General features: G+C 39.3%; 1 protein-coding gene across 5 annotated transcripts in view; it reads left to right on the top strand.

The window, feature by feature from the left end:
* Window positions 1-11,990, top strand: part of LOC131239581 (2-methoxy-6-polyprenyl-1,4-benzoquinol methylase, mitochondrial) — a 50,100-nt gene that overhangs the window by 15,761 nt on the left and 22,349 nt on the right. For 4 of the 5 annotated variants that reach the window (XM_058237353.1, XM_058237352.1, XM_058237354.1 and 1 more), the window contains 5 exons: window positions 8,430-8,598; window positions 9,161-9,287; window positions 9,389-9,450; window positions 10,840-10,998; window positions 11,076-11,220. In XM_058237353.1, coding sequence (XP_058093336.1) covers window positions 8,502-8,598; window positions 9,161-9,287; window positions 9,389-9,450; window positions 10,840-10,998; window positions 11,076-11,220 — 590 coding nt within the window. In that variant the 5' untranslated portion in view covers window positions 8,430-8,501. Of the gene's footprint in view, window positions 1-8,429; window positions 8,599-9,160; window positions 9,288-9,388; window positions 9,451-10,839; window positions 10,999-11,075; window positions 11,221-11,990 lie in introns of those variants that run through there. The other variant, XM_058237350.1, reaches the window with a different exon arrangement.

The following is an 11,990-nucleotide window of genomic DNA, read 5'->3' as shown; positions in this document are numbered from 1 at the left end:
CTTCTTAGTATCACTCTAAGATCCAGACTTGATGTCGGCTTGTATTTGTGGGCGGTCCAGTCCAAACCAATCCAACTGCTTGTCCAACCAGGTCAACCTGTTTTCTTTGGAGGAGCGTATGATAGTTCCTACCAAGGCTCATAAATTATAAACGTGGCATTCATTAACCAAAACTAAAACTCACAAATTGTGGGACCTACTATCGTCAATGTGTAAAAATCATATAGATTGAGCAATTATGTCCATGGTATTTTGCAATGGCTTGCCAAATATGGGCAGCTACGGCACTGTAATGGTCCTTTTTTTTTTTGTGAAGGAAAAATGTATCGGCCATGCATTGGCCCGTATCAGTCCGTTAATGGCCTGTAACAGCTGTTATAGCCCCGCTACAGGCCTTATCTTATCCTATCTTATCTTTTCTTTCTTTTTCAATTGGGAGTTCCAGTCATGTATTGCGTAACAGGTACCACTGTTACCATGATGTAGTGGCAGTTAGGCAAACATTTTTTAATACCTTGATTATATCCTCTGATTAAGGGGTGTTCATGAATTCAGACCCTGGGTGCTTTACATCAAATTTTTTTTTTTTTTTTGAATGGTTGCTTTACACCGTCAACTTTTCCTTCCACCAATCATCTAGTTGGAAAATTAATTGGTATGACTTTTGGTTCATGAACTATCTAAATAGGGCCTATGATTTGGAATGTTTAATTTGAGTTACTTCTGATCATGTGTACAGTTTCTCGTTACCTTTCAAAAGAAAAAAAAAAGAAAAGAAAAAAAGAAGTGGAACATTTCTCGATGCATGTGTATCACCTTCATTGTCCAAAGCATCGATGTCTTTCTCTTGTATTGGTTGGACACCACAGTAGTCAACTACCACTAAATGGGGGCGACTCTTCAATCATACACATGCAATAGTTGTACAACAATCTAGGCAATTCAAATTGCTGACCAATTTTCAATGGAGTGTAGCCAAAATAATCACTGAGAAGATGATTGTAACCATCCGTTTTTGCCTTTGGAATTGGAACTACATACTATTTTATTTCTATTTGTCTGTTTGATATCTATCAATTGGATGGTTAGAATACTTGATTAGTGTGCTTTTAAATATATGCTTCATCCACAATGCCAACCATAATTAGGATGGTTCGAATAGCCTTACATGACTGCCATATGTGAGGAGGGAAAGTCACCATGATTTCCAAAATGGTGGTGAACCATCATAAGAGTCTAGCCCTTTGTTAAGCCCACTTGTGTGTATAAGGTAGTTTGTCTGCACCACTCATGCCATTGGCCATACATCTAGGAGATCCACCATACATTAGATGGGTCCGAATAGCCTTACATGACTGCCACATGTGAGGAGGGAAAGTCACCATGATTTCGAAAATGGTGGTGAACCATCATAAAAGTCTAGCCCTTTGCTAAGCCTACTTGTGTGTGTAAGGTAGTTTGTCTGCATCACTCATGCCATGGGCCCTACATCTAGGAGATCCACCATACATTAGATGGGTCCCATGTAACTGCCCTTCACCAAAAAACAGGCCTACTCATTGACTGATTTTTTGAACAAATGGATTCTGAGCCTTTTGTTCGAATGCATTGGCGCCTTTGATATTTGGATTGGGTTGATTTTTAGCCAGCGACCAATGGTTTCCACCTAATAGATGGATTGGATCTTAAATATGTTTTCTGCATGGACCAATGGAAGGGAGCAGCCGGTTATGGCCAGGTTAGATAAGATTCTTGCTGTCTACTGATTGGGTTGACAGATACCCGTTGGTGTCTTGACGTGACTTGCCTAGATTTGCTTCAGATCATAGATCTGTTTGGGGACCCAAGCCCTTCTGGTTTGAGCTTGTATGGCTGGAGGTGGATGGTTTTGCTGACATGATTCGTGAATGGTGACGGTCCTTTGTTTCAGGGATGGCTGATTTTTTTGTTTATCTCAAAAACTTACACTTCTCAAAGGGTAGTTAAATGGCTGGAAGGAGTTCTTTGTCCAATAGATCTGCTATGGCAGTTAGCATTATTTCTGAGTTAATTGATATAGACATTAAGGAGAAAGGGTCTGACCTATATGTAGACAACCACAACAGAAGATTGTTTTTATCAGCGGAGTTCTCTAAACTCCTTAACGAATAAGAGATTACGTGGAGCAGAGATCTAGGGCTACATGGCTTCAAGAAGGTGACAAGAACACTAGTTTTTTTCATGGTATTGCTAGCACAGGTTAAGGAACAACCGGATAAGTGGTATTGTAGTTGATGGTAAAAGATTAGAAGAAAAGGGTTCAGTTTGCTCGGCTATTGTGCAGTTCTATTCTAAGCTTCTATCTTCTAAAGGGTGGAGAAGACCTATATTGGATAATTTGCCTTTTGATCGTATATTGGGCGTGGATATGAGTCTCTTAAAAAGCTGATTCTTGAAGATAAAATTAAGGGCCTGTTTGTTTTCCAATTTACGAGGTAAATAAGGTGTAAGTAGGTAATTATTATTTACCTTTGTATTTACAGTCGGCAACAGCCTTTTGATGTTGACTTGATGGTGACAGGAAGCATATTTGGAAAGCTTTTATGTTTGAGCGGAGGAAATGAGACATTTTTCCACCGAAATCTGTGGGGCCCACTGTTATGTATATGTTTGATCCACGTCGTCCATCCATTTTTCCCACTCATTTTAGGGCATGAGCCCAAAAATGAGGCAGATCCAAAGCTCAAGTGGACCACACCGCAAGAAACAGTGGGTATTGAATGCTTACCATTCAATTCTTCTTTGAGGCCACAAAAGTTTTGGATCAAGCTGATATTTGTGTTTTCCCTTCATCCATATCCATGTGATGTTATGAACAAGTTGGATGACAAGTACACATCTCAATGGGCCCTACACTTATTTTAACTTTCAACGATAGGCATTCAATTCCCCCTGTTTCCTTTGGGGCCGTCCACTTGAATTTTGTATTTGCCTCATATTTTGGCTCATGCCCTAAAATTAGCATGTGCAACAAATGGATGGCATGGATCAAACACATGCATAACGGTGGGCCCCACAAGTTTTACAACCACTATTTTTGTCCAATTTCAACGTTTTTACATCATGATTTTCAAGGCCAACTATAGTGTAAATCTTCCTTTTTCAAACGGGTGTAAAAAGTAATAACTAGCCATTTACACTCTATTTACCATGTAAATTGAAAAACAAACAGGCCCTAAAATGCTGGTGAGTCATTGGGTAAAGATAAGGCTTTGGGCTTCCTGATGGCTTTCTTTCAAGTCTTTTGGTATACAATCATGATAGACATTATTGCATTTGTCCAAGAGTTTTATGATAAGGGGAGACCGTCCAAAGGGATGGGAGATTCATTTATAGCTATTATTCTAAAGAAAGGAGCAGAGGCACTCACAAATTTTCTTCCTATCAGTATAATTGGCAGCCCCTACAAGAAATTGGTGAAGATTTTGGCTTCTAGATTCAGGTTGGTGGTATCTTCGGTTTTTGGTGAGAATCATTAGGGTGCCTTCATAGTAGATAGTCAGATTTTAGATAGCGCTTTGCTCGCCCATGAGTGCATTGATTCGAGACACAAGGAAGGTAAGGAGTGGTGTGCAAATTGGACATTGAAAAGGCATACGAGTATGTGGATTGGGCCTTCTTAGATTATATGTTGGGCAGATTGGGATTGAGGACTAAATGGATTTGTTGGATGCATGAATGTGTTTTTTTGGCTTGCTTTTCCGTGCTAGTTAATGGTTCTCCAAAAGGTTTCTTCCAAGCTTCATGGGGTTTGAGGCAACGGGATTCACTCTCCTCCTTTTTGTTCATTGTGGTAGCTAAAGCCTTGAGTAGAATATTAGCCAAAGGTCAGGAGGTGGGTCATTTATATGGTTTTTGAGGCATTCATGATCGGGATAGAATATCCAATTTGCAATTTGTAGATGACAGTTCACTAATCTTTGAGGCTGATGTAGCTATGGTTGACAACTTGAGGAAGATTTTGGGGTGCTTTGAAGAGGTTTCAGGATTAAACATAATTGTTAGAAAAAACGAGATGTTAGGTATCGATATAGCCAAAGAAGAGGCACCCATCTATACGGAGGTTTTTGGGTGCATGGTCGAATCTTTCCTGCCCACTTACTTGGGATTACTGTTGTGCTTGGGCAAACCTCCTAAACAACTATGGAATACGGTGGTCGAAAGATTTGAGAGGAAGTTATTAAAGTGGAAGTGTGGACATCTATCTTTAGTGGGTAGTATAACTTTCATTAAATTGGCCCTTTCCAATCTCCCTATATATTTTATGTCCCTGTTTAAGTGCCTAAAGTCAGTTTTAGACCAATTAGAAAAGTTGCGAAGGGACTTCCTGTGGCAAGGTGATGCAGGACAATTAACCACTTGCTCTAAAAGCTCGAACTGAAAAAAGCTTGAACTGTTAGAGTATGGCGAATTAATCCTTTTATGTCATAGCCTAGGCCCCACATCTAATGGGTTTGGGACCTCGACCGAACCTCCTTTGTGGGCCCCAAATCACATTGGCCGCCTACCCCGAGTGTGTCCCCGCATCTCATGGGCTACCCCACTCGAGCCTGGCGTGAAATGCGCATTAATCACCCCTGGTAAGGAGTCTCAAACACGAGACCTCCCCTGTGGGCCCCAAATCACATGGGTCACCCGCCCTGAGTGTGCCCTTGCAACCCACAGACAACCCCACTCGAGCCCAGTGTGAAAATGCCCTTGCATTACAAGGGGCCAAAAACATGCACAAATTCCACCTCCTCAAGTGGGTGTGTGCAAGCAGTTGGATGAGGGATGTTCATGCATTAGAGCTGGAGGCTATGAATGTGGTTGTCCATGGGAAGTGACATTGGAGGTTTGGTTCTAAAGAAGGGAAGCTATGGAGGGAAGTCATTGCATCCAAGTATGGCTTTCAAGAGGGGGGTTAGGAGATTAGGAAGTCATCATATTATTGAACTCGGGGAATCTGGAAATCCATCATTTCAGTAGCTCTTATGTTTAAATCGGGCTTAGCCTTCTCTCTTGGAGATGGAAACAGGATACATTTTTGGGAAAATGTTTAGTGTGGTGATATATCCTCAATGGTGGACTTTTCGTCATTGGTTCGACTATTTCCCCTACGAAGGATTTGTCAGTGGCTAGCTGCTTTTCACACATGGGTGGGAGTGGGGTTTGGTGTCCTCCATGTCGAAGGAACGTATCCGAGGAGGAGACAAAGGAATGTGCTAAACTGTTGGAACAACTTCACCTATTCTATTCTTCTCTGGCCTTAAAAGATTCTTTGATTTGGAGAGGCTCTCCTTCAGGCTCATTGTTGGTCAAGTCCTTATATTTGATGGTTCGGAATCTAACAACCACGGGTAATCATGAGTTCTATGCTTTTTGGTTTTACGTTGCTCCTCCCAAGGTAGCATCATTCGTATGGTTGGTAGTTAGGAAGTGTATTCTAACCATTGATAACCTCCAGAAGAGATCCATGGTTCCCCCCAACATGTGACTCTTGTACAAGAGTGCGGTAGAGTCGATTGACCATTTATTCATCCATTGCTCCTTTGCTAGCCATGTGTGGTCATATTTTCTAAAGATGTTTGGTTGGGACTGGGCGATGCCTCAAACTGTATTCAGTTTGCTTTGGATGTGGCATGGTGTCTCACTCGCTAAGGAGAGGTTAGCATCTTGGTGGCTGAGTCTACTTCCTGTCCTTTGGAACATATGGGGGGAGTGCAATCACCATTGTTTCCGCAACAAACAGGTGCCGTGGGAAGTTGTTTGGAAATTAAAAAAGAGAGGATGTTTTAGAGTGGGCTTTGGCGAGCAAATATGTCAATATATCTGATGTTTCATCCATGTTTAGGCTTTGATGTTGTTTCTCTCCTTTGATGGGCTATTTTTTGTATTCTTTTCTGCTTGGCTTTTTGTCTTGCAGCCTATCAATAAAATTACCGCATTAAAAAAATGTTATCTGCTTTGGGACATGAGGACACATGTAGCAAATATTTATAGTTAATATAGCTCATTATTTGAAGAATTAAAACTACTGGCCTCTAGTGCAATGGTTCAAACTCACGACTGCCATCTTAGAGATTCGGGTTCAAGTTTAGTTGACCTTTAATTTTTAATTTTTTAATTTTATTTTTTTAATATAAATGGTTGACTTGATAAGTCAATTAAAACAGCCCAGTCTCTATAATTCGGTTGTTGGACCACAAAACCCGCCAAAACTGGGTGGCACAACTCCAAAAGCGGTTCCCAAAGCCAACTATGGATGGATATTCTATCGGTTCCAGTCCAAACTGGCTGACTGCCCAGTCCGGTCCTAGTTTTAAAACACTGCTACTTAGTGATTAATAGTTGGACTCTTATGCTGAGTGGTTGACAAGGTTCAAGTTATGTCAAAGAAGAAGAAAATTGGAGTGGTAGATTCATGTCCTGGCCTTTAATATGCTAGCATATCTTTATCTCCCACTTCAGTTGGGATCTTGATGGAGCTATGGCTACAAGTTGAATAAGAATAAAAGATGTTCATAGTACCAACTTGTGCTTCAGTTTCACATCTTCCGATCCTCAAATTCTGATAAAATCCTTAATTCCAACATTAGTATATAGAGAAAATAAAGATCAATATGTGAAATCATATCATCAAGGAAACCCTAACAAGTCACAACAAAGGGATCTAGAGGCACCACACCACTAGATTCTAGAAGAATCACTCTCTGAGGCTTGAACCCTATGCAAGGAAACTAAAAGTAACTTTAATCAATTAAACTTATTAAAAAACATGCCCAAAGGGTCCATATGCACGATCTTACATAGCCATAAAGTTTGACTTAAACCCAAATCAGCCAAGCCTAATGGCTTAAATAAAATAATCTTTCTGCATTATCTCCATTTGCTCAATTTGCAATAAAATAAATACTAAAATAGACTTCAAATAATGAAGTCCAATCTCCATCAAACTCTTTGCATGGCAACTATATATGGGGGTGTAGACTGTAGATCCATCCATATGGTGTATGTAGAGCACACAGATGTACAAAACCACCTAAAACTCCATGTAGCTTGTATGCTAAGTCATATATTGTATCTGATTGGACTTGTGGACCCCAAAGTCAAACAGATGGATGTTTTCTTGCCATCTAATTGACTGTGGGTCGCACTGGTCAATCAACCACCAAAATTTGATGAAGTGAAATTGTCTAGAAAGTGATTATTCACATGCCAATCCTTGCCTCTATAGCTTCACTTTCAAATGTGAGAAATGTCTTAATCAATAAAGGAACTTTGTATTATTCTGATCTTAGAGTCCTAGGAAAAATGGCATGTGATTTTAGAGGCCACTTTAATAGCTTGTTTTGGATCAGCTGAAATTTTGATTAAGGTGTGAACCAAAGGGACTCACCAGCCTATGAATCATAAGCCATAAGATACTGCATGGTTCTCCAGGTTAAAAGTTTCTTACGTTGAATAGTCAGAGAGAACCATCGCAAAAGGTTGTTGAGATGGTTCTGAAGAAAACCGATACCATTAGCAGTACCATAGAGAGATCCAATATTGAATCCATCCGGGTTTGAGCAGGATCCAACTATAACACTTCCCATTAGAGCATCTGGCAGTAGGAAAACCCAAACTCGTTTATTAATTTTAGCTGCCCAGTCCATTTGAAATGTGGGTCCCATTGTGGATGGAGCATATATATAAAATCACACTGATCAAGCAACCCTAACCATCCAATTAAAGGCTATCAGGCAGATAGTTAATAGTAAATTAATGAGTCGTATAAATTCAAAGGGAAATGCGTGGTTAATATTATCTTCTTAATGCAAATTTTCAGTTATGCTCCCTTCATAGTTCAGCGATTTGGATGGATTGGATTGCCAGGCAACTACCCCGTGTGTATGTTCAGAGAGTCACCACCATTTTTTTTAGATGGCACAAAACTAACATAGGAGTTAGCCCTTTAATCAGATAGCCATAACCATCTATTCAATGGCAATGGTTATAAAATAGCTGCTGCTGTTTAGAATCTTAGAATCCTTCCATCAATATGAAATTTTCATAGTGGCCCATAACAAGTGGGGCGAATCTATACCTTAAAAAAGAAAAAAAAAGAAAAGAAGAAAGAAAAACAAGAAGCGGGGCAAATCTAATGGGATGGTAAAGATCAATCCATGTGTCTGCCATGATGGTTCATTGATCTAGACTGTTGACCTGATGGGTGGGCCTCACCTTAGATGGTGTTTGCTCTAAAATTCTTTAAAAGATCCTAGCTATTTATTCTCAGCACATGTAGTTTTATAGGTCATGAACATGCCTTGTTATAATTTGTCATATATGTTGGAAGGTGGAGACGTTGATGCTCTAACTCTGGGCATCACCTCATAGATATATTGGAAATTTACATCTTGTTATAGGCAGAAGGAATCCATGGTTGCATCAGAAGGGAACAGCTCACTATTCCCAATTGTGGTTTGAGTAGAACAGTCATGGCGTTGTCTAGAGCGATCACCCGAAATCTCACGAAGCAGGTCTCATCCAAGTTCTCTTGGAGCTCTCTCCTCCATTCTCATGCCACAAGCTTTGGTATGTCCAACACTGCCCTTTTCTCTCTCATCTGACTTCTTGTCAAAATCTCCCTTTTAATATTCCATTTGCTGTAGAGAGTACATTTCTATAGATGCATATAAATTTCAAAATTTCCTGCTTGAAATGCAATGCATCCATTTGGATGTCCCATCTCCCTTGGATGTTTCTTGAAATGCGAACTTCTGCAAACGGATTACTTGCTTTTTCTTTTTATTTTTTTTTATTTTTTATTTTTTAATTTTTAGGGAGGGAGGGATTTCATTAAAAATGCATTTTTATTAATTTCTCGATATTTATCGTTTTGGAAAAAAAAGTTCTTGCAATTTTCTTGAAATGCAATCCAGCTGCTTGGGTGTCCCATTTCCCTTGAATGTTTCTTGAAATGCAAATCATCTTGTCCTGTAAGAAAAAGAAAAGCAAAATTGTTGGCAATGTCTTCAGATATATGGGAGTTGTATATCTGCTATTCCTTTGCAAATTTATTTTCTTGTACTATCAATTTCTTTCTTTCCTACTTGCACTTTTATGTTGGATGATGCTTAATTCAAATTTCACACAGGTTTTAAAGAAGTACATGAAGAAGAAAAGAGCAAAATGGTTGGCAATGTCTTCAGCAGTGTCGCTTCAAACTATGATCTTATGAATGATTTAATGAGCGCTGGATTGCATAGGTTATGGAAAGACAGGTTAGTTCTTTTATTTTATACCCGAACATTTATCTAGTGAGCTACGTACTCGCTTCAACTTCATCTATTCAGAATCTCTTCTCAACTAACTTCTTTTTCAGGTTGGTCTCCAATCTTCATCCTTTTCTAGGAATGAAGCATCTTGATGTGGCTGGTGGAACAGGTTAGCTTATTGTATTCAGTCATTACGTATACTGACTTTTGCTTATGCATAATGTTGACTTGGAAACATGGTTTGCAAATTGGTTTTTGTATATCAAATCGTTCACTTCCAATATGGGGTGTATCGCCCCTGTGTAGGGTTATATTGGGCCGATACAGGCCAATACTGGTATGTACGAGCAATACGTACCAATATCGGATGATATGTCAAACCTTGCTTGGAAATGCATGCTGTCTTATGACTCTTGTGACTTGTTCCTTTGGATTTGATGGAAGAACTGTGAATGATTATCGATTGAATGTATCCTTCCAGTGTAATATCTGTCTGTGACTGTGTTGATAGGACGTTTTGTGGTGCATCTTCTTTTTTCCCTCCCAAGGAAAAAGATCAATGGCCTTTCACTTTGTAAGAACATTTTCCATGTGTTGTCAGACTGGACGTAAGGAGCCATTGAAGGATCAGGATTTGTTTATTTCTTGAGGTAGATAAATTGAAAGACATGAAAATGGGAAGAATAAGACAACGAGAAGTCACTTAAAGATCTTTAAATTGAATTATGCTAATCAGTCAAAATAGAATAATTTCTGTTTGCCTTTGAAGCACGACAAAATGATCCAAGGCTATTACTACCTTAATTGTTTCGTTGATGTTTAGCATTGTTACAATCAAGAGCTAGAAGTTGATAACTGATATTAACAAAAAATTGATAACTGACAGTATGTAAGATTGACTCTTTTGGAGTATTTTCTGCTCCATCAATCATGAGTTGTGGACCAAAGCCATAGTTTGCTTAAGCATGAGGAGAAATTATGAGAACTGAGAATTTCTCCCGAGGCATCTTGAAAGCTAATGAAACCATGTCACTTCAAACAAAAAATTTCACCTCTTAGATCTAGGCTTCTGCACTGTCTGCAGTCATCTAAAACTAAACAAGTCCTCCCTTAAATTGGTATTCTCCCTGGCCCAGGAACATGAGTGTGATTTTGAAATAGTGAATTTAATGTACTCAAGCACTAACAGAAGGTCGAGGATTAAAAAAGAAGAACCCTTTCAAACATATTTGCTTAAACAAACATTTAAAGAGGAGGACACATGGATTAATAGTTTAATAATATCTTGAATGCAACAATGAGTTCTGCTTTCAAAGCTAAAGAAGTAAATATCATACCGAAGTGCATGTTTACAGAACTTTCAAGCTTTATCCAATTGGGAATATAAGTTATATAACCTCAAAAATTTAAGCACGGTGAGTCATTTTTCCATACAACATATTGGAGGGTGTTTCTTTATGACTCTTGAAACTACATTTTTGCTATAATTTTATTTCTTTCCTGCCTATTATTTTTATATGTTAGCAATTTTGAGATGGAAATTTGGGCAATTTTGCAGGCGACATTGCTTTTCGAGTCTTGGAAACTATAAATAGTGTTAATCGTAGAGCCATGCAAGATTTTGTAGCTGATCACTTTGAAAATGACACTCAGATATATGTATGCGACATCAACCCAAATATGTTGAATGTCGGCAAAAAGCGTGCTGTAGAGAGAGGTGGGATGGGGTTAATACTTTTGATTCCAGCTACTTTGCATATTTTATGTCATGTTCTCATCTCTTGATATATGTAGGGCTTGGCGAAGATCGTGCCCTCATATGGGTTGAGGGAGATGCAGAAGCTTTGAGTTTTGGAGATGATTCGATGGATGGTTACACGATTGCTTTTGGGATCAGGAATGTTACACACATAGAGAAAGTCCTTGCAGAAGCTTACAGGTCAGTCACCCTTCTATGACATGCCAGGTTATGCATTCCCTTGTTGCTTCATCTATATGATCTGAGATGGGTAAGTTCTGCTGACAACTGGGCTGTCAATGGGCCATGCTGGCTCGTCCGTCTTTTGGGCCTGGTCCTCCTTGTCCGGGCTTGGGCTAGCATATCAGGCTCCCCTAATTTTGTTAAATTAGGCCGGGCTTGGGCTGTGTATAAAAGCTCGTAACCCAGCCCATTTAGGGCATAAGGATATTTTCGCAATATGATATATATAAAGAAATGATCTAGTGGTTAAACGTGTGAAACCTTCCCATGCACTTAGTTGCATATGCACTCAATAGAACCTATATAATCTATTTGGACTGTGCATTAGGTCTAGTCCACTCTTTGCAGGCTTCCTGGAAAAAATCATACTGATTGGGTAATCCAAACCATCAAATCATTTGCATGCAAAAATAAATTTACAAGATTGTTTATACATCTAAAGTTCAGTCATATAGATGTTTAGGACCATTGGATTGCTGTGCATTTTTGCATGGTAACGGAAGAAGAGTGGATTGGACCCAATGGATGGTCCATATGGGTGTTGTAGATGCCAACAATTTCACATGCAACTATGAAGGGAAGGTTTCCATATATGCAGCCTACTAAATCTTCTTGTAGAGAAATGACTAGTGGGATAGGTGTATGGAAAATTTGCCATACTCAATAGTTGCATTTGAACTATTTGGTACCCCACATCATCCATCCAGACCATTGATTAGGTCCGGTCC

Source organism: Magnolia sinica, chromosome 3 (assembly GCF_029962835.1).
Source record: "Magnolia sinica isolate HGM2019 chromosome 3, MsV1, whole genome shotgun sequence".
In the NCBI taxonomy this organism is placed as follows: Eukaryota; Viridiplantae; Streptophyta; class Magnoliopsida; order Magnoliales; family Magnoliaceae; genus Magnolia; species Magnolia sinica.
Note: the sequence above shows the minus strand (reverse complement) of the source record. Positions and strands in the feature narration are given on the sequence as shown.